Here is a 22,383-nt window from a genome sequence, read left to right as displayed (position 1 = left end):
GTCGGGCAGGGGGCTCAGAGCCAGCGTCACGGAACACTCCCCCACCCACAGCCCCCCACGCCGCGCTGTGACTCATCCACAGCCCCCCGCGCCCCCCTCAGCGCGACACCCGCCCACCCCCCTACAGCCCCCCTCCACACGACATCACCCCCGTGTCTCAGGCCTGATCTGGCCTGTGGGGCTGTAACAGAGTGCGGGCTCAGTGCGGTGGGGCGCAGCGATGGGATCCCCAAGTTCAGGAGTCGCCCGGGGAGCAACTTCATGTTGAGTGTTGGGGTCACAGCCCCAGACGCTTGTTTCCCATGTTTGCTGTCGGTGGGGGAATGCTGGGTTTGCTGAATCACAGAGCTGGGCAGTTACCCCATTGGGGAGGTGTACCCCAAACTTACACTCCCCACTGCCAGCTACCCAGTGCAATCCAAGTCATCCTTCTCAGTGTTTCACATGAATCATAATTTCACCAAACTGCTGTCCTGCTGTCTTAGTGCCAGGTCAGGACCCGGGCGAGTGCAGCCCGAGGACACTGACCGCAGGGCAGGCGATCACAGGGGCTCGTGTTTGACCGCAGGGGCCACAGTGACCACCGCTGGGGCTGGAGGCCGGGGTGGGTAACGAGAGAGACCCCTCCAAAGAGCTTGTTCCTCAGGGCCACGATGGACAGCTCCTGTTGGGTTCAATTCTGGAACGAATGAAAAGCCTTTCATGTCTGAGCACAGCGTCCACACCAAGAGTTAAGGGATACTGCTTTAAAGACAGAGAAAACATGTCCCTATCTTTCTCCAATGTGATGAGAGTCAAAGATGAACAACTGTACAGGATGAGCTGATATTTTGGGATTTCTTTTTTTCTTCAAGCAGGGGTCAATGCTTCCAAGGAGTTCATGGGCGGAGAATCAGCGGGTTTCCTAGCTGTCCCATACTGTGTGTCCTGAAAATCTAATCCCCGTGGGCGGAGGCTCCGACCCCTGCCCAACATGGCGGCCCGCCGGTCACATGGCCCTTCCGGCGCGCTCCCGCTGCACGGCTTCTATCCCGAGCGCGACGTGCCCGCCCCGCCCCCCTGCCATTCCTGGGGGGTGACGTCACCCCGCCTGTGTTTTTTTTTATGAATGGAACTGAGCCCCGCTGGTGAGTAATTCCGGGAAAGGGGGCGAACTGACGTCGAGATACTAAACAACAGCCGAGCGTACACATCCACCCCAGTACGGGCAGCGAAACGCGGCCAGCGGGCGCTCTCCGACCCAAGGAGCCACGGCACAGCCAGCGAGTGAGGTGAGGGCGTCTTTTAACGAAGCGTTTGAGCGGCGGCTTGCGTGGAATAATCTCGTCTTTTCCGTCCGAGAGATCGAACCACGACCTACCGCTGGCGTGCAGTTCCGCGGCAGACCTGTCGTGTCACTTGTTACCAGTCAGCGACTCGCCTCTTGTTGTGTTTTTCGTCTCTGAAATAAAATGGTCGTCTTCCGAGACGGTGGAGACGGGCATGAGGACATGCGGGCCCGAGCCGAGGGCGAACCGAGCCGAGCCGCGGCCGGGCCCCGGGGTTGAACTCGAGTCCACACGGAGATCCAGGCCCCCGGTACCGGGCCGGCTGTGTGCAGTGTGTGTTTGTGTGTGTGTCGCACAACCCGAGCCCACCCGTCTGGCCTCCCGGGAAGAGCTCGTGTTTGTCATGTGGAGGGGCTCCGCGGCCGGTTCCGGGGTCGGTCCCGGGCCGGTTCGGGAAGTGCGTCTGTGTGTTTCTGAACAGATCCGGGTCTGTGCGCCGGTGCGGGCGGGTCCAGAGCCCCACGCACGTCCCGGTCGTGATTGCCCGGACAGGGGGTTGACGGGCGGAATCGCAGCCGGGCCTACCCCTGTGGGTCTGGGCACTAAGTGAGGGGTATCCTGCACGGGGGGGGGGTAGAGACGGGGTATTTAACTCGCGCTCGTCTCCTCGTTATTAATTAGCGAGGAAGCGCCGCTGTTCCGTGTCGCTGTCCCGCTGCGGCGGAGAGGGCGGGGGCTGTTTGTGCTGATTCACAGTGACTCGAAAAACTCCGGCGAAGAAGGCGTTTTACAACAACACACACACGGCCTCGTGTCTGTGATACTACAGCCCCCCCCACGCCTCGGGCTGCCCACGCCTTCGGGAAAGGGGGCAGGTCCGTTCGGAGTGACTCGGCAAAACTCGGCGGCTGCGGGTTTTTCGAGACGGGAAAACTGTTTGTAAAGCGTCTCCCCCAACGACTGTCTGCCTCCCGTTTCTCCCCTCTTTCCTCTTTTCCTTTGATCCCCGTTCCTCTCCTCGGAGGCAGGAAGTGGGGCTGACGGCTGTCAGTCTCTCGGGAGAGCCGCGCAGGAAAGAGTCACAGGTTGTTTTGGAGTGGGAGACGGTTCCCTCTGGGAGACGCAGCCCGGCTGGGGGTGATTTGTAGGGTGTTATGAAGTTGACACCCTGTCTGCGTTCCCCTTACTGAGAACAGGAGGCTCTTCTTGACACAAAGAGTGGTGGGAGAGTGTAACAGTCTGCCCTTCCATTTGGTTCAGGACGATTTTCTTTGGGTCAAAACCCAGAGACGGGTGCATTTAAAAAAAAAAAAGAGGAGGCGTTTCTTTACACTCAGGGGGGTGGGAGTGTGAAACGAGCTTCCCAGCCAAGTTCCTCTCCATTGGCTGCCCTCCGCCGAGTGGGGCAGCTGTCAGCTGAGAGTGTTTAATCAGGGTAGGAGTGTCGCCCTGCTTTCACAACCTCAAACGAGCTTTCAGTTCTAACCACAGGAAAATCAGGGCGCACACATAGTGTGTGTATATGTGACTCACTCGTGTGTGTGTGTGTCTCTCCAGTATCTGACTGACTGCTGCTGAATCTTGTGTTTGTGCTGCACTGTAGACACTGTTTGTCTGTAAGAGTCTGGATTCATCTGCTGTGATGAATCTTTGAGTTGTTGTTTCTTTACGTTGCCAGCCTGAAGTGCCTAACACCTCTCTTCTCCCCTGCGCCACGCAGACACACGGGTTCTAAGACGTATTTCTCTCTCTCTCTCTGACAGAGGCAGCGCGGATCACAGCCCCACGATGACGTCCGATAGCCGAGCCAGCAAGGCGCTGAAGGTACAGGAGGGCTCTCGCCTGACTCTCCTTCCTCCTCTCGAACCCCTCTCCCTTTCATCGAGTACAGTCCATGAGCCCTGTCTCTTCCTCATCCTCCCCCTCTCCCTGTCTCTTCCCCATCCTCTGTGTAAAACCTCCCCTGACATAACCCCTCCCCCCACCTGACTGGCACCTCCCCCTTGTCTTTCTTTGTCTATCCTAGCCACGCCCCCTCTCCTTTCCCCTCCCGTTCGTCCATATTTGTCCAACATAGCCACACCCCCCCATGCCTTACTCTTCGCAGTGTCACTAGAACCTAAGCACTCCCGTGTATATTACCCCTCCCCCTCTTCCCTATTTGGCCACAGACCACACCCTCATGTCAGACCACCCCCTTTCTACAAACCCCTCCCCTTTGTGCCCATATCCACCTAAAAAAACACACCCTCTACAAACCCCTCCCCTTTTTGCCCATATCCACCTAAAAACACACCCCTCTACAAACCCCTCCCCTTTTTGCCCATATCCACCTTAAAAACACACACCCCTCTACATAACCCCTCCCCTTTGTGCCCCTGTTTGTCCAACAAGCCACACCCTCATGTCTAATCACCCTGGCCCCTCCCCTTTGTGCCCCTGTTTGTCCAACAAGCCACACCCTCATGTCTAATCACCCTGGCCCCTCCCCTTGATGCCCCTATTTGTCCAACAAGCCACACCCTCATGTCTAATCATCCTGGCCCCTCCCCTTTGTGCCCCTGTTTGTCCAACAAGCCACACCCTCATGTCTAATCACCCTGGCCCCTCCCCTTGATGCCCCTATTTGTCCGCCAAGCCACACCCTCATGTCTAATCATCCTGGCCCCTCCCCTTGATGCCCCTATTTGTCCGCCAAGCCACGCCCCCGTGTGTAACCCCTCCCCCCGTGCCCGCAGGTGAAGCGGGAGTGTGGCGAGAACGTGCCGGTGCTGTCGGACGACGAGCTGATGTCCCTGTCGGTGCGGGAGCTGAACCTGCACCTGCGCGGCCTGTCCCGCGAGGAGGTGCAGCGGCTCAAGCAGCGCCGGCGCACGCTGAAGAACCGCGGCTACGCGGCCAGCTGCCGGGTGAAGCGGGTGTCGCAGCGGGAGACGCTGGAGCAGCAGCGGCGCGAGCTGCAGGGCGAGGTGGAGCGGCTGGGCGCCGAGAACGCGGGGCTGCGGCGCGAGCTGGAGGGGCTGGGCGCGCGCATGGCCGCCCTGCAGCGCTTCGCCCGCGGCCTGGAGCAGGGCCCCGCCGGCCCCGCCCGCCTCAACACCGCCTCCGTCATCACCATCGTCAAGAGCGCCCCCCCCGCCGCCGCCGCCGCCGCGCCGCCACACCCGCGGAGGGAGCCGCCCAGCTCCTAGGGGGAGGAGGGGGGGGGCGTCTCTCTCTCGGGCCGGGTCGGTCCCGGGTCCCGCGCGCTCGACAGACCCCCGGACCAGCGGCGCCTCCTCCGCGGGGGAGGGAACGATGTGGACACGCCGGGCTTTTCCCAGGACGGACGGACCGGTCCTGCCCGCTGGCGGAGCCGGGATCTCACCCAGCACGGGCTCCTCCGCCCAGCGGAGACGGACCTCTGAGAGCTCCTCCACACCTTTTGCCCCCCAGAAGATCGGAAAACGCTTCATGTGCAGAGGGGACCCACTTTATCACACCTGGGAGACACACAGTGGTCAACCTGCACCAGTAACCCCACCTGGGAGACACACAGTGGTCATTCTGCACCAGTAACCCCACCTGGGAGACTCACAGTGATCATCCTGCACCAGTAACCCCACCTGGGAGACACACAGTGATCATCCTGCACCAGTAACCCCACCTGGGAGACACACAGTGGTCAACCTGCACCAGTAACCCCACCTGGGAGACACACAGTGGTCGTCCTGCACCAGTAACCCCACCTGGGAGACGCACAGTGGTCGTCCTGCACCAGTAACCCCACCTGGGAGACGCACAGTGGTCGTCCTGCACCAGTAACCCCACCTGGGAGACACACCTTGATCATCTGGCACCAGCAGCCCTACCTGTTGGGCCCAGTGCCGTTGTAAGGCACCCCTGTCCGGCATGGTGCAGTTGTGGGGTGCCAGTTTCACTGAGACGAGGCCCCCAGAGCCCGACCTGCGGGAAGAATGAAATCCCTGTGCTGCAGAGGGGCTCCCGGTGTGAGCAGGGGCCCTGTGGAGGGGGGTCAGGCTCGGCTCGGTCCAGGGAGGCCCAGGGTGACCCAGACTGCTCCGTCCGCGCTGTTGAAAACGCATTCCGGTTTTGTGTAACGTAATGTTTTATTTTTGTAAGGAAACCGTTGTTTGGCTCCCGTGCTCAGATCTGTTGTTTAGAATCCAAGGGGCTGTGTTGAAACCACTCCTGAGCGCGTCGAGCTGGGGAGGGCGGTCATCCGGCCTTCGGCCTGCACTTAATTCCAAACGTGTGTGTGTGTCTCTCATCCTCGTTAACCAGGGGTTTTGTTTACTCAGGAGCTGGGAGCACCAGAGGAGGGGGCAGGTCAGAGCTGGGAAAGGGGAGGAGCGTGGGGGTTAATATCCCCTCAGCCCAGCACTCTGCCAGCTCAAACATGCCAATTAAGAATTCCACCTAATTAAGTCATTAAGGGGCCTCCCCTCCCCCCCAGTTAACCTCTGTCCTCCTGACCAGGATCCGTCTGATACCACGCTGTATTCATTTTGTAAGTTGAAGTTTCTCCTATTTGTATTTATTACTGTATTTTTCCAGAGGATAAATTTAACCTGTATCACACAACTATTTTCTATTTTCTAGAATAAATGTGTAAATGTTGTACATATCCTGCTCTCACTGTGCCCATCAATAATGTTGATTTAAATTCTTGTTTAAGCTGTGGGTCGGGGGGGGCAGGACAGGGCGACACTGACTGCAGAGGTCAGACTGACCAAAGGAGTCACTTTACACAAAGAGTGGTGGATGGATGCAGCTGGCCTGTTGTGATACCTTTCAGTCTTGGGACCCACTAAGCCAAGGACCAAAGGAGGATTCCTGGAGCACAGAGACAGCCCGGCTCACCCCAGGCAGCAGGGAGCTGATTCACAGACGACACAGAACTCCACTCGTACTTAAGGACAAAACTATATACTTTATTTCTTTTTCTTTTGTTTGAACATCACAATGACGAAAAATAGAAGCAGAATCTGTGAAGCGATATGCCAACATCCAAGAAAGAAAATAACCAACCGAACCAGAATCTCAGAAGATAAAACCCAATTTAGAACAGTGACCTTACAAAACTAATCTTTTCTCTTATACATCATCATACCTCTTATGGCGCTTTATTTTCTTTTTATTTACAATATCCTATTTAATTCTGCAATAATATTAAAAAAATAAAACTTACACACAGAGGAATATCGTACAGAAACACGAGGGTGAGATGAAAGTCTTGTATTTGACCCAAATATCGAAAGATGAATTGAGCAGTGGTCAGTGATCTGAGCACTGACCAATGGCAATACTGACCACCCTCTTCTCAGAGAAGGAAGTGGACAGCAATCAGAGCACTGACCACTGGCGGTCAGTAAGTAACACACTGACCACCCTCCTCTCAGAGAGGGAGGTGGGCTGTAATCGCAGCACTGACCACAGGCGGTCAGTAACGAGGACGCTGAGCACCGTCCGCTCCGCGCGCGGGCCGACCCTGAAAAGGCTCAGGCCGTCTCCTCAGGAAGCAAAGACGGGGGCTGTCATGTATCCCAGCAGCCCTGTGGCGGAGAGGTGTGCGTCAGGGGTGAGCAGGCGTGTGCACGCTGGAGCCTGGCCACATTTTAGAACAAGGGATCGAGGGGGTCTTGTGAAAACAATCCTTCTGCCTTGAACTGCAGGAGACATTTCCACACTCTCTGCTGTGGACTGAGAAAAGTTCACTCTGGGGCGGCCTAGATACAGTCCAGCTCAGGCCTTGTTGACAGATAAGGTAGTGTTTGACACCGGCACCATGTAGGCTCTGTGTGGCCCTGGTCGATATGCAGTAATATTGTGGAGTCACTCTGATATGATCAGTTTACATTTATAATGAAAGGTTTGAAACCAGTGTGGCTCTTAGATTCACGCCGGCCGTATCTGAATCCAGTCTAGTGTCTTGCACTGGCATGGCTTATATACAGTTACAATATAGTGTCTGACACCTTCGCCGGCAGTGTACAGTGATGAAATGGTACCTTACACTGGAAACGTCTATACACAGCAGGGCTTCACTGCAAAAACACTGGCCTCCCAACTACCTGGGACAGGTGAGCCCTTCACCACTTCATTCCCTTTTCAAACAGCAGCAGCAGTGAAGCGCGCTTCGGAGCAAACGCGTGCGTTCGAGACTCACCTCTCTCTACCCTTTAACCCCGAAGGGTGAACGACCCCCCTCTCCCCATGTGACCGGCGCTCGTTAATCGGAGGCCTTGGTTTGATAACGGATCGGCACACACCGAGCCGACAGCTCACGGGCAGAGATCACCATCGCCCTGACCAGACCAGGACAGGCGGCAAGTCTGGGCTTAAACAGAACCAGCAGGAGAGTTTGTGTCCTGGGGTTTTGTGAAAAGTGCTGAGCCTGGACACAACCCCATCTCTCACTGGCAGTGCCCAGTGCCAGTCCAATCCAGACTGGTCCAGGCCCCCGCTGGGCACTGCATCCTGGCCCATTTCCAGTGCCAGCAGTCCCCAGCAGTCGTACGGCACAGGGGCGGCACACCCTGCTCCTGGGGAACCCCAGTCCCACAGGGTTAACAGGGGGACCCCCAAGATCACCAGTATCTTCACGGCTGAAACAATCCTGTTCTGACCACTGAGACAACTGGCCTGTTCAGTGAAGCAGCTCAAGGAACGTCAAGGACCGCATCAGAGCACTCTGCACTTCAGCAGTCTGCTCACCCGAGCTCCAGCTCCACACGGACTGCGGCCTACTGCACCAGGGCAGCCCTTCTAGAACCAGACACTGGCTGAACCCATCCAGGAGAAATCGATCACTCCAGCCTCTCTCTCTCTCTCACACACACCCACACACAAGAGAGCCCTCATTAAACCAGCTACTGCACTATTAACAGCATTCAAAAAACGCTATGACCCACAACAATTAAATTTGCTCTTTAAATAAACATGATATGTGATTATGAAGTTCCTGGCATATTTTAGGATGCCCGAAAGAGCAGAAGCACGGACCAGGGGTCCTTCACCGCAGGGGACTTCCTGCTCAGTTTGGCAACCCTGCGGTTAGGAGCCCAGCCTGTGTCGATGGGAGAAAGCAAAGTAAAATTTCCCGTCTCTTGCGAAATTCCTCTCTCTGTGAGCACTGCCTCCGTCTACACATTTATTTGTCTAACGCTTCTGTCTTAAAGCATCTTGCGTTTGTGCCCATTGGTACAGCTGGGCAGTGTACTGGATCCCAGTCCGGCACCCTTTGGGAAAAGTACAACAGGCAGCGTCTCCACCCAGGACTCAATCCCACCGACTTCCTGATCTCCAGACCCCCATCCCTGCATCACTAACCTGTCGGCTGCCCTTTTCCTCTTACGGTGTCCTGTGGGGATCGAGCACTGTGCTCGGCGTTAGCGCCGCCCTCTGGTGGGCACAGCTGGGACTACATGCTTTCAGCTGCAGTGAAGAGGGGCCCAGTGATCTTCGGTCAGCACGGCCTGCTGGGGCTAGAGGCCGGAGCCCTGTCAGGCGCACAGAGGGCTTGTGAATCTCCTCTCTCTCGAACTCTCCGATTCCACATCCCATAAGATCAGTGGGGCCGAGGAGCTGAGCCGGAGGGGGGAGGAGGAGAGAGAGAGACAAGCTTGCTCCCATAATGCAGTGGGGTAGTCCATCTGAAACCCTTAATCATTCGCGGCTCGTTAGCGCAACAATCCGGGACAGGACAGCCCGTTTGAGAGGCGGTACCCTCCACCCCAAACGACTGGACCAGGATGGGGACGGGGCTACTGCAGAAACGCACGGGCGAGAGGGAGGGAGGGACGCAGCTCGCTGTCAGCACGATGTGGCGCATGTGTCTGTCCCGGGTGTGTGTGTGTGTGTCTGTGTGTGTGTCTGCTGCGCGCCCCCCACCGTCTCAGAACTCGTCGTCGGAGCTGAGCAGCAGCGTCTTCTCGTTGTCGCGGGCGCTGGCGGCGCTGAGGGTGCGGGCGGCGGCGTGCCCACTGCGCTGCTCCAGGGTGGCCTGCTGCGTGTACTGCTGGTAGGCGGGCGAGAAGTTGTGGATGGCGTCCTGCACGATGTCGCCCGGGTTCATGGTCTCCTTCAGGCTGCTGGAGATGCTCTTCATGGGGGCACAGCGGCCTGGGGGCGCAGGGAGAGAGGGAGAGGTCACACAGAGGTCACACAGCAGCCTGGGGGCACAGGCAGAGGTCACACAGCAGTCTGGGGCGCAGGGAGAGAGGGAGAGGTCACACAGCAGCCTGGGGGCACAGGCAGAGGTCACACAGCAGTCTGGGGCACAGGGAGAGAGGGAGAGGTCACACAGCAGCCTGGGGGCACAGGCAGAGGTCACACAGCAGTTTGGGGCGCAGGGAGAGAGGGAGAGGTCACACAGAGGTCACATAACTGCCTAGGGGCACAGGCAGAAAGGGAGAGGTCACACAGCGGTCTAGGGGCACAGGGAGAGAGGGAGACGTCACACAGAGGTCACAGCGGTCTAGGGGCGCAGGGAGAGAGGGAGAGGTCACAGGCACACAACAGGCAGCACTGCGGGGTCAGCAGGCGACAAGACGAACCCCGCCACAGGGGGGCGCTAGACAGGACAAGGATGCAGGAGGCAGCAGCAGCAGCAGGCTGGGGCTTTGTACAATAACAAATGGCAGTGGTAACAGAAAGAGCTTAAAAACCAGGAGCAGCAATCGTGGGAAACAGAAAGCGACTATTTCAGTACAAACGGAAGCACACGTTTAAAAAACCAATGCACACCGATGACTCTGAACTTGATGAAGGCCTCAGCGACTTCCCTGCGTGACTGGGAATGTCATGACTGGCTGCCGGACGCAGACGCACACCACACAGCACCAGAGACGGGCAGAGAGAGAGAGACACGTACCGTACTGTCCATAGGTAGGGACTGGGCCTTTACACAGCGCAGCAGAGAGAGCGAAGGGAGGAAGGGAGGAAGAGAGGAAAGAGAGGAAGAGAGCAGACCGGTGAGATCAGACGTATTCTTGCACGGCGGGGCGAGCAGTGTGTGAGGCGGGCAGGAGCCAGGCCCCCCCCGGGCGCCGCGCTGGCGCCCCCTGCTGTCCGCGGTGAGCCCCGAGACGGAGGGCGCTGTGGCTGTGCAGAAGCCGGACCCCGAGCCCACGGGACGCCCCCCCTACCCTGCGAGTCCAGCCTCTTGTCCACGTAGACGGTGTAGGTGAAAGCATGGCGAAGCGCCAGGGCGGCGAAGAACATCTCCACGCAGATGATGAAGTTCTGGTAGCCGGCCGCCACCGTGCCCTCGCCCACCGACACCTCCGGGGAGCTGATCTGGGGGATGGCACCGCACTTCTCCAGGATGGCCAGCAGCATGCCTGGGGACAGGGGGCGCAGAGGTCACCGACGGGAGGGGTCAGGGGTCAGAGGTCAGGGGTCAGGGGTCAGCTGGAGAGAGACTCACCCTGCCAGAAGGACAGGAAGATGACGGACTTGACCATGAAGAACTTGAGCAGGGGGCTGTAGGGGCTCAGCAGCTCGCGCGTGGCGAAGTAGAAGAGGAAGAGGGCGTACAGGGCCAGGCTGACCGAGATGTTGTAGACGATGGTGACGTACAGGTAGCCGCTGGCCACGCTGAGGACAGGGAGAGACCGGGACAGCGGTCACTACAGCGCCCCCGCAACTGACAGCGGTCCGCCAGCCACAGGCGGGGCTCAGGGCGATGCCTTACTTGAAGTCTCCATCGCGGTATTTCCCAAAGGCCTGCAGGATGACCGTGATCATGGCCATCAGGGGCTTGACCACACAGAACTGGAGAGTGGCCTGGAGAGAGAGAGAGAGGGGGGGGGTTCATACACACACTGACCGACTGGACACTCCAGTACATGAGCACTGCACTGAGAGAGAGAGGGGTTCACACAGACACACTGACTGGACACTCCAGTACATGAACACTGCACTGAGAGAGAGGGGTTCATACAGACACACTGACTGGACACTCCAGTACATGAACACTGCACTGAGAGAGAGAGTGACAGACATTTGTTAACACAGAGGTTAATCAGACAGTTGCTGCCCTACCTGTTTACAGAACCTCAGGAATCCAATGGAGTAGGTCTTCCCCCAGAGACAGCACGTCCCATAGACACAGCTGGACCTGCAGGGACAAATCGAACAGAGATCCAGACACCGGACCCCAGCACAGCAGGACACCAGAGCCCAGCCCAGCCCCAAGAGAACAAAACTTCTCAGGGGACCTCCCACCTGGCTCAACCAGTAAACGAGCTCACCTGCTCTCTGATCACGGGTTCGAGACCGAGTCACGCCACTACGCAGGTGTGACCAAGCCACAGTGCACTACTGCTAAACATGACTGGCCGGTGGGGCGGTGCTGCTGACAACTGGACTCCATCTTGTCCAATCAGCACTCGCCCTACAGCATGGGGCAGCGCCGTCTGTGACATGTCAAAAGGCGATTGGCTACAAGGGTGGGAGGCGGGCATATTGAGTGCCTGCACTTCCTCGTTCCTCCCCGTGTGGGGCCGCAGGGTTAGTAGCTGCACAGAAAACACGTGGTTGGCGATCCCCAACGAGGAGGGCAGAGGAAAGAGCAATCGGCCATTCTAAGTCTTCCAGAAAGATCACTTCGGAGAAACGGAACAGGAAACTACAAGTGCAGTATTATCGACGGGGTTATTATCCGAACACCGGGTCTCACAGAGAGGTGTACTAAACGAGGGCGTGTGCGGACTCACTCGATGGGCTTCCCTCTGATTTCCGACATGATGGCGCTCTCCCCTCCCAAGTACTCGTAGCACAGGCTGAGGAAATTGTAGATCACGAACGCTGCAGAGAGGGACAGACAGGAGGCCGGGGTCACTGAACGCTCTCGGCAGCGCTGACCGGGCGGACGGCGCTGGGAGAGGACGGGAGCGCGGGATGAGGCCAGCGAAGCTCCGCGCGTGGAGCAGCGCGGGCAGAGACCCTCGTGCGGTGAAAGCAGTCCGTGTCCGGGCGGGCCGTCGGCGCCGGTCACCAGAACCAAGACCTACATGAGTGCAGACGGACGGTGCCTGTGGGAGACCGGCCTGCAGCTCCACACTGACCACACCGGCCAGAGACACTGGGCTAACGAGCTACAGAGACAAAGCCTTGGTCAGACGACAGCTCATCGGGATTCGGAGACGAGACCCGTTGTCATGCTGTCTCTGCACACCTGTGCCAGTCGTGCATCATCCTGTCCCAGAGGGACGCTCTTCCTGGGAAGTCACAGCTCGCCGGAGGAGCACAGGAACAAGGCCGTCCCGAGAGCACTGGGGACATCTGTCTGGGTCTGGGAGTCAGCGGGCCGTTCGGGACAGCCCATCGAACCCGCCCAGCATGCAAACTGGACCCAGAGAAAAGGCATGCCAATACAGGGGGAACGTGCAAACTCCACACAGATGGTACCCTGGCCTGAAACCAGAACCTGGGCCCTGGAGCTGGGAAGCAGCAGCAGGGCAAATGTCCATTGGAGACACCAGCAAACTAGTCAACTCCTAAATGTCGTAGCCGTGACAGAAAACATCTCCCTTTTTCAGGTGCTGAATAAGACTTCAGACACCGATCAGCAGCATCTGCTGCTGCAACAGTTAACTGGAGCAAGCACAGCTCTCACAGGACGAAAAACGTGTCCCCCCCTCCCCCCAGTAAATAAGGCTGCTGCTGCTGGGCGGAGAGTTCGTCCCCGTCCTGCGCAGCGGCGGCCGAGGCCTCTTGCTAGGCCGAGGCGCACGCACCGTTGCCAGGCAACAGGCTTCACCCTTCCCAGCAGGCCTCCCTGCGATAACAAAACAAAGATGGCCGCCTGCACTGCCTGAGAGAGAGAGAGACGGCCATCTGTCACCGGTCCACACACACACACAGACACACTGTGTATAGGGTACACAGGGTGTACATATGCAGTGTGTATAGGGTACACAGGGTGTACATATGCAGTGTGTATAGGGTACACAGGGTGTACAGGGTATATAGGGTACACAGGGTGTACATATGCAGTGTGTATAGGGTACACAGGGTGTACATATGCAGTGTGTATAGGGTACACAGGGTGTACAGGGTATATAGGGTACACAGGGTGTATATATGCAGTGTGTATAGGGTACACAGGGTGTATATATGCAGTGTGTATAGGGTACACAGGGTGTACAGGGTATATAGGGTACACAGGGTGTATATATGCAGTGTGTATAGGGTACACAGGGTGTACAGGGTGTATAGGGTCCACAGGGTGTATATATGCAGTGTGTATAGGGTACACAGGGTGTATATATGCAGTGTGTATAGTGTACACAGGGTGTACAGGGTATATAGGGTCCACAGGGTGTACAGGGTATATAGGGTCCACAGGGTGTACATATGCAGTGTGTATAGGGTACACAGGGTGTACAGGGTATATAGTGTACACAGGGTGTATATATGCAGTGTGTATAGGGTACACAGGGTGTACAGGGTATATAGGGTCCACAGGGTGTACATATGCAGTGTGTATAGGGTCCACAGGGTGTACAGGGTATATAGTGTACACAGGGTGTATATATGCAGTGTGTATAGGGTACACAGGGTGTAGAGGTCATGTCCAGGCCCTTACCCTCGTAGCAGTCGCGCACCGTGTCGAAGTAGACGTAGTACTGGTCGTTGGTGAAGAAGAGCAGGCTGAGCCAGGAGTCGAAGGCGTAGATGGGCACGATGAAGAGGATGCGCACGATGTGGCGCTGCTCGTTCGGGGAGCTGTAGTAGCGCAGGTGCATGTAGATCTGGGGAGAGGAGCGGGGGGACTGAGCTCGGGGTACAGCGAGCACACGAACACACACACACACACGAGCACACACACGAGCACACACACGAGCACACACACGAGCACACACACGAGCACACACACACACACGCTGCACCTGATCTGGGGCCGCGGGGCCGCGGGGCGAGAGGACCAGCCTCTTCCCGACAGGCCCAGGACTGTAGGCCCCCGCGCTCCAGAGCGAGCTGCTGTGCGATTCTTTCCATTCAGACCACGGCAGGACAATGCACCCTTTGTCCTGGGAGACAATCCGGACCCGCGTCTCTGCAGCGCACAGCGCGGCGCAGCTCTCCTGCGGGGAAAGCCCGTGACCTGCAGGGTGTTGCTAGGCAACCTGGCCCTCTGATGTCACTGCTGAGCAGGTGCACCTGTTGCTACGGCGACAGGCCAGCCTTACCCCCCCCATCACCACCACCACCACCCATGGAAAAAAGGCGGTACAGGAGGAGATCGTCAACACTTCCATTTCACCTCCAGAGCAGAGCGCAGAGATGGGAGGAGAAGGGGAGGGAGAGGGATGGGAGCAGTGATGGGAGAGAGAACGGGAGAGGAGAGAGAGGGCTGGCTGGAGGCTCCCTGGCTTAAATGTGTTTGTAAAATGGCTGCTGTCGCTATCACACTGTGAGCCACAGGACAGAGACTCAACAACCTCACCTGCCGACAGGTGATCAGAGAGGTCTACACCCTGGAGCAGGGCACTCTCCCCTGTGATCAGACACACAGGTGGGCGTACCTGGTGACAGGTGATCAGAGAGGTCTACACCCTGGAGCAGGGCACTCTCCCCCGTGATCAGACACACAGGTGGGCGTACCTGGTGACAGGTGATCAGAGAGGTCTACACCCTGGAGCAGGGCACTCTCCCCTGTGATCAGACACACAGGTGGGCGTACCTGGTGACAGGTGAGCAGAGAGGTCTACACCCTGGAGCAGGGCACTCTCCCCTGTGATCAGACACACAGGTGGGCGTACCTGGTGACAGGTGAGCAGAGAGGTCTACACCCTGGAGCAGGGCACTCTCCCCCGTGATCAGACACACAGGTGGGCGTACCTGGTGACAGGTGATCAGAGAGGTCTACACCCTGGAGCAGGGGACTCTCCCCCGTGATCAGACACACAGGTGGGCGTACCTGGTGACAGGTGATCAGAGAGGTGTACACCCTGGAGCAGGGCACTCTCCCCCGTGATCAGACACACAGGTGGGCGTACCTGGTGACAGGTGAGCAGAGAGGTCTACACCCTGGAGCAGGGCACTCTCCCCCGTGATCAGACACACAGGTGGGCGTACCTGGTGACAGGTGATCAGAGAGGTCTACACCCTGGAGCAGGGCACTCTCCCCCGTGATCAGACACACAGGTGGGCGTACCTGGTGACAGGTGAGCAGAGAGGTCTACACCCTGGAGCAGGGCACTCTCCCCCGTGATCAGACACACAGGTGGGCGTACCTGGTGACAGGTGAGCAGAGAGGTCTACACCCTGGAGCAGGGCACTCTCCCCCGTGATCAGACACACAGGTGGGCGTACCTGGTGACAGGTGATCAGAGAGGTGTACACCCTGGAGCAGGGCACTCTCCCCTGTGATCAGACACACAGGTGGGCGTACCTGGTGACAGGTGAGCAGAGAGGTCTACACCCTGGAGCAGGGCACTCTCCCCTGTGATCAGACACACAGGTGGGCGTACCTGGTGACAGGTGAGCAGCAGGGCGGTCCAGACGAAGAAGCCCGAGATGGCCTGCGCTGCCGTGGTCATGAGGAAGATGGGCTGGTCTGGGGACACCAGCGGGGCCTCGGGGAGCCAGGAGATGTTGGGGCCCGTAGGAGACAGAGTGGAGGGAGGGCCAGGGGCCAACTGCCCCGCTGGCGGGGGGTCTGCCAGCGGGACATCGCGCCTCCACAGCCTGTTCATCTGTGGGAGACAAAGAGAGACATCAGTCCTGCATTCACACTCCTGACTGCACTGGAGACACTGCTAGAGACACTGATGTCCCTGTCCTCTCACACTGACACACTCCTGACTGGACTGGAGACACTGCTGTCCCTCTCCTCCCACACTGACACACTCCTGACTGGACTGGAGACACTGCTGTCCCTCTCCTCTCACACTGCCCCTGAATTCACACACTGACACACTCCTGACTGGACTGGAGACACTGCTGTCCCTCTCCTCTCACACTGCCCCTGAATTCACACACTGACACGCTCCTGACTGGACTGGAGACACTGCTGTCCCTCTCCTCACACACTCCTGACTGGACTGGAGACACTGCTGTCCCTCTCCTCTCACACTCCCCTGAATTCACCGGCACACAGGCTGGAAGTCCATCAGCAGAGAGAAAGGGGAATGCAGGGAAGAGGCTGTCTGTAGCAGAGGTGAGACAGAGACGAGCAGAGAGGGAGCGAGACTGCGTCAGAGCCTCATGGGAGCTGTCCGTCTCCGACTGGCATAATCACAGGAAATGAGCTGGCAGCTCGGCCCGAGCTGGTGAGTCACCTGCCCCCCGGGGGGGCAGACAGGCCTGGCAGACCTGCGGCGGGACAGCCCGTCGGTGACCCACGTCCTGGGACACCCCTCGTCCACGCAGAGGGTCAGCACTGACCAGGCTGCCCCGAGCGGACCCGGGGGTCCGGTCGCCTAGCGACGGCAGAAACACCCCGAACCCCAGAGACCCCCGGAGCCACTGGCTGCCGACCCAGCACCCTTCCACACTCCCACGGCTCATCGGTTTTTCTGCGCTCGATCACTGGGCTTCCAGCACCACAATCGGGCTCTTCCCGGAATGTTTGTGGGATTAATTCCCATGAATCCAGCTCGGCACCGTGGAGGCTCCCTGCTCCCGCCAGCCCGGGACGTCCCGCCGAGACCTGCATCACCTGGGGCTGCCGGCGGAATTCTTCTCCGGCTGTTATTTACTCAACCAGGCGGGTTCTGCTGCATTCCTGGACTTATTTCAAGCATTTCATTCGGCACAAAACTGCCCTGCACATAACCACATCACCCTCCAACAGCGGACCACAAAAAAAAAATTCTTGATGGAAAAAACAAGCAAGATCTGGATTCGGATGGGATTTCCCAGTTTTTCTGGAAACTCCGCGACCCCTGTTCCCCAAGGAGACCAGATTCTCCAGGAGGATTCTCACGAATATCCCATTCCGAGACGACAGGCGGTCTGACCCAGGCAGCAGGATCAGTACGGAGAAGACGGATCAATATCTTCTCCAGGGCCAGTCGGCTCCTCTTCCCTGCACTCTGCAGTAGGATCATCGAACTGATTGCTCAGTTGATCCAATATGAACCCCTCTCCCTTCGAGAGGGGGACAGGGTGGCCAGTCCTCACAGGACACCGTGACCCGCTGACCGCTCCTTCGATCGGAAGAGGAGGGCACAGGGAGACACTGGCCCAGGATCGCGGGGCTGGGAGCTCATGAGAAAGACAAGCGACTGCAGAGCTGAAGACAGCCCCCCGCGCGCCGGCAGCGTTGCCTGGGAGACGCACAGAGGAGGCAGCAGGCGGCTCCGGGGGTGGAGACGGGGTACCGGCGGCCCCACGCCTCCCAAACCGCCCCCCCGTCGAAATGCGGCAATGCATCGTAGCGCTCCGCTCCGGGTTTTCACAGTCTCCCGCAGAAGCCGAGCTGCCGGTGAAGAGGCGTCCACTGCAGGTCTGTGCAGATTTACTCCCGATGTCGGGGCTGTCCAACCCCGGTCCTGGGGCACTCAGAGCTACAGCTGCCTGCTCCTCCCATTTATACATTGAGATCTAACGCCTGATCACCTGTCTGGGGCGGCAGGGGGCATCATTGCTGTCTCACAGCGCTGGGGCCCCGGGTTCAATTCTGGACCTGGGGTGCTGCCTGGGTGGAGTCTGCATGTTCTCCTCCGGTCCAGTGGGCTTCGTCCAGGTGCTCCGGTTTCCTCTCGTAGTCCAGAGGCATGCTGGCGGGTCAACTGTCTCCTGGGAAAACTGGCCCTGGTGTGAGTGTGCGGGTCGGCCCGTGTCCTGCGATGGACTGGTGTCCTGTCCAGAGCGTACCCTGCCTTGCGCCCGTTGCTGGCTGGGATGGAGTCCGGCTCCTGACGACCCCGAGCTGGACGAATCGGGTAGAGAATGAATGGACGGGCGATCGGACAGCCCCTGTCCTTCTCCCCTGCATATTGACTTACTGGCAGGAATGGATCAATGAATAAATTAACCCCCCCCCCCCCCGGATAGGGTCAGAAAAGCAGTCTCTGAAATACAAGAAAATAAATGTGCTTCCAAGCAACCATAAGGACAGTTCCAAACAGGAGCAGGCCCCCTGGCCCATCTGGCCAGCTTGGAAGCAAATTGATCCCAGGATCTCATCCAGCTGTTTCTGCACTGGCTTCAACAACACAGCTGGGCAGCATGTTCCCCACCCCCAACACCCTCTGTGTACAGTAGTGCCTCTTGTCCTGACTGGAGAACCTCATTCAGCTGTGTCTTGGGAGAAGCCAGGGTATCGGCTTCAACACAATTACTGGGCAGCTTGTTCCACACTCCCACCACCCTCGGTGTAGAGATGTAAACGCTCTTTGCTGTAGTTTCCCGTGGTGTAAAAACGTTTCACTTGTCTCACTGTCCCACAGACTCGCTGACACGCGGACCAAGACGCGGGCGCAGGTATGATCCCCGAATGGGTCGGGCTCGAGGCTCAGATCCACTTTCTCAATTCCAGCTTCCTCTTTCGGACCCATCCCCCAGAGGCAAAACCAGAACCGGAACAGGGAGTTGGGCCTAAAGAGGGAAGTGAAAAACTGGAGCTGTCCCACGCTGGAACGGACTGGGAGAAATCGTCCTGGGCCCCGTCACCTTTCTGTCACAGAAAAAACCAAACGCCAAGCACAGCTCAGCTCGGCGAGCGACCTTACGGACAGAACCATCACACTGCACAGTGGTAAACCCGTTTCTCGGGTTGTCATGATGACATCAGAGGACAATCTTCAGGCGTATGTGCAGTGGTGACCAAGTCTTCACTGCTCCTCTGGGAGGTGAGGTTAGTCAGAGCCCAGACTGGGGGGGGTGTTAGGCTGTGACGTCATCGTGACGCCATAGAACGAGTCCATCCGGCATCGTTTACTCTCCCCTGGACACAGGTGCCAATTAGCCGTCACCTGAAAGAAGGGGTTCTCGCTGCACCCCGAAACACTTCTCCCTTGATCTGGTCTACGGATGAGCCGAGCTCCCCCCCATCACCTCCACGAGTCAGACACCAATGTCCACGAAACACCCTCCAAAAAAAAAAATCAGAGATCGCCGAGTGACGCGGGGCGCACGGGCTCTGCGTGGGGAAGGTCCTGCGTGGAAGGTCAACCCACGCCGCAGGGAAAACGGCGTGGCCGCGTTTCCGCTGGGGGCGATGTCTCCCCAACACGTCCGTGATCTTTCGAGAAGCGTCTGTGCGGAGACAGGACGAGCGAGGGCTGTTTGGGGAGGAGTTTGGGGGAGGGGGTGGTGTTCTTCATTCACCTACTTAAACTGAAGGGGAATCCGCTGCTGCCCACGGGGCTGATCCGACACTAATCCGGCTCGCCACACGACACGGGTCGCCCCAGCGCAGTCCTCCCTCCATCTTGTTTACGGATCCGAACATCTTCTCCCGGCTGTGCCGCGGATCCCAGCCGCTGTCCCGCCGGTAGGAAGAGCGCTGCGGGGGAGGGAGGCGAGTCAGGGGCAGTGCCCCCCCCACCTCCCCTCGTGAACGAGTGTCTGTCACAGCCGAGGGGTGTCCGATTTCAAACGGGACCCGCCGTCACGGTCAAGGGAAGACCCCCTCCCCGAAATAGCCATCGATCACCCCGGGCTGAATAACCCTGTCGCCTATTTATCAACCTGCGGGCAGCTGTAGAGCCGCCCCCCCTCCCTCACACACACACACCAGATGAGCTGCTGTGGGTGTTGACACCCGCCTCTCTCCCCCGCTCAGTGTTTATCCGCCGGCAGCCATTCAGATATTTGCTCTAGCGCCCGGCTGATCCTCCTGGGACCGTTACAGCCGCCCCAAAGCCGCACGCTCTTGGGGGCGGGGGGGTCCCCGAAACCTTGCCCCGGGAGGTGGTGGTGGGGAGAGTTTCCGCGGGTTTCGCGTTGTTTAAAAATTAACAAAAAAACTCAACCTGAGGGTCCACGACCACCCCACCTGGGCCCACTTGCCGCAACGCGGTGTTACGGTTCTCTCTCTCCCCCTCCCTCTAAAACGACAGCCCCAGCCGACACACTCGGGCGGCGAGCCTCCCGAGAAATCAAAGTGTTTCGCACAGATAACACAAGAGCCGCCGGCGCCGCCTCACCTCGGCCGCCCTGCGGGAAGTTGCGAGCGCAGCGCGTCTGCGGAGCCGCTCATCCGCCGCGGCCGTGCGGTCGGGCTCAGGCTAGGCGCCCCGGCGCGTAATGTCGGGGTGTGAATCCGCTGTTACAGCCCCCTTCGGAGCCGGCTGGCTGTTCCGCTGACGAGGATCCCCAGACCCCGAATCGTGCGTGCCGGGATGATCCCTGGATTCAAGCTCAGTCCCGTCGTAGTGCTGTGGCTAAAAAGCTGCAGTTCTTTACGCTAAACCGAAAAAAAAAAATAATTACAGTAACTGCTCAACAGAGGCGCGATCTGCTATCCACCCAGCATCTGTCGACAGATTCCGCCCGTTAAGTCCACAAAGAAAGCGGTCTCCCGTCCTCCATGGCTCTGACGGGGGCAGCCGGCGGTGCTCCGTTAAATACCCGGGTTTCCCATCGGCGCTGCGCGTCCTGCGGTCTGTCTTTGTGGGCGCTGCGCTGCCGCTGGCTAGCGGGAGGTTTTCCTGCCTTTTATAAAATCGAGGCTGACTGGCTTTCCACACGGCGAGCCCTCTTCCCCCTCCTTCTCCTCCTCCTCCTTCTTCTTCATAACCAGCACGACCACAGTCGCCTCGGCTCCTCTCTCTCTCTCCCTGTGTCCCGGAGTCAATCCGCCGGGATTACACGCAGCTCCGCTCACTGCGCAGGCGCGCTGCCCACGTCGCCCCCTTTCTCCTGCGGGGGGGGGGGAGGAGATGATGTAACCGGCTCCCCGCTCGCGTGTCAGCGGGGCGGCCGCGCAGGTCCGTGGCGCGTCGCCGTGGGCCAGCGAGAGGCCGGTCCGCCGTTTCTGTACCTGCTTCCAGGTGCAGCCTCACGCGTGCGTGACAGGTACCCCACGCTAGCCACGTGTACTGCCTTTGACAAGACTGCACGTTCCACCCACCAGTGTCCGCAGTGCACAAACCGCGAACGCAGTGAAAAAATGCAGCTCTGCGCAAAACTCTACTCCAGCACCTGCCTTGTAAAACAGCAGTTGCCAATTATAGGACGAGCTGCTAGGCTTTCAGCTCCTCTCAGCCCGCGGCTTCAGTGAATACAAGGCGTCAAAACTGAAGGGCAGCACCACCTGGGAGACACACAGTGGTCATTCTGCACCAGTAACCCCACCTGGGAGGCACACAGTGATCAACCTGCACCAGTAACCCCCCCTGGGAGACACACAGGGGTCATTCTGCACCAGTAACCCCCCCTGGGAGACACACGGGGGTCATTCTGCACCAGTAACCCCCCCTGGGAGACACACGGGGGTCATTCTGCACCAGTAACCCCCCCTGGGAGACACACGGGGGTCATTCTGCACCAGTAACCCCCCCTGGGAGAGACACACAGGGATCATTCTGCACCAGTAACCCCCCCTGGGAGAGACACACAGGGATCATTCTGCACCAGTAACCCCCCCTGGGAGACACACAGTGGTCATCCTGCACCAGTAACCCCCCTGGGAGACACACAGTGGTCATCCTGCACCAGTAACCCCCCCGGGAGGCACACAGGGGTCATTCTGCACCAGTAACCCCCCTGGGAGGCACACAGTGGTGATCCTGCACCAGTAACCCCCCTGGGAGGCACACAGGGGTCATTCTGCACCAGTAACCCCCCCTGGGAGACACACAGTGGTGATCCTGCACCAGTAACCCCCCTGGGAGACACACAGTGGTCATCCTGCACCAGTAACCCCCCCGGGAGGCACACAGGGGTCATTCTGCACCAGTAACCCCCCTGGGAGGCACACAGTGGTGATCCTGCACCAGTAACCCCCCTGGGAGGCACACAGGGGTCATTCTGCACCAGTAACCCCCCCTGGGAGACACACAGTGGTGATCCTGCACCAGTAACCCCCCTGGGAGGCACACAGGGGTCATTCTGCACCAGTAACCCCCCCTGGGAGACACACGGGGGTCATTCTGCACCAGTAACCCCCCCTGGGAGACACACGGGGGTCATTCTGCACCAGTAACCCCCC

At 58.6% G+C, this 22,383-nt stretch overlaps 2 protein-coding genes across 5 annotated transcripts; one reads left to right on the top strand and one right to left on the bottom strand.

Annotated features, from left to right (window-relative positions):
• Nucleotides 1-1,071: 1,071 nt before the first annotated feature.
• maff (v-maf avian musculoaponeurotic fibrosarcoma oncogene homolog F) lies at nucleotides 1,072-4,562 on the top strand. Of its 2 annotated transcripts, none has more exons than XM_069197054.1 (3): nucleotides 1,072-1,271; nucleotides 3,032-3,092; nucleotides 4,007-4,562. In XM_069197054.1, the coding sequence occupies exons 2-3, from the start codon at nucleotides 3,057-3,059 to the stop codon at nucleotides 4,457-4,459; spliced, it is 489 nt and encodes a 162-aa protein (XP_069053155.1). In that variant the 5' UTR covers nucleotides 1,072-1,271; nucleotides 3,032-3,056; the 3' UTR covers nucleotides 4,460-4,562. The 2 variants fall into 2 exon arrangements, with proteins under 2 accessions (XP_069053155.1, XP_069053156.1); XM_069197055.1 differs by lacking the exon at nucleotides 1,072-1,271 and adding an exon at nucleotides 1,328-1,578.
• A 1,619-nt stretch (nucleotides 4,563-6,181) lies between these two features.
• tmem184ba (transmembrane protein 184ba) lies at nucleotides 6,182-21,046 on the bottom strand. 3 transcript variants are annotated; one of them, XM_069197019.1, is made up of 11 exons: nucleotides 20,378-21,046; nucleotides 19,561-19,734; nucleotides 15,752-15,976; nucleotides 13,864-14,029; nucleotides 11,990-12,080; nucleotides 11,316-11,391; nucleotides 10,966-11,057; nucleotides 10,699-10,868; nucleotides 10,418-10,612; nucleotides 10,144-10,170; nucleotides 6,182-9,392 (listed from the first exon to the last, which is right to left on the bottom strand). In XM_069197019.1, the coding sequence occupies exons 3-11, from the start codon at nucleotides 15,974-15,976 to the stop codon at nucleotides 9,166-9,168; spliced, it is 1,269 nt and encodes a 422-aa protein (XP_069053120.1). In that variant the 5' UTR covers nucleotides 19,561-19,734; nucleotides 20,378-21,046; the 3' UTR covers nucleotides 6,182-9,165. The 3 variants fall into 3 exon arrangements, with proteins under 3 accessions (XP_069053120.1, XP_069053121.1, XP_069053122.1); XM_069197020.1 differs by lacking the exon at nucleotides 19,561-19,734 and having other exon boundaries at nucleotides 20,378-20,637; nucleotides 20,802-21,045; XM_069197021.1 differs by lacking the exons at nucleotides 10,144-10,170; nucleotides 19,561-19,734.
• Nucleotides 21,047-22,383: the final 1,337 nt, after the last annotated feature.

Source organism: Lepisosteus oculatus, chromosome 12 (genome assembly GCF_040954835.1).
Source record: "Lepisosteus oculatus isolate fLepOcu1 chromosome 12, fLepOcu1.hap2, whole genome shotgun sequence".
In the NCBI taxonomy this organism is placed as follows: Eukaryota; Metazoa; Chordata; class Actinopteri; order Semionotiformes; family Lepisosteidae; genus Lepisosteus; species Lepisosteus oculatus.
Note: the sequence above shows the minus strand (reverse complement) of the source record. Positions and strands in the feature narration are given on the sequence as shown.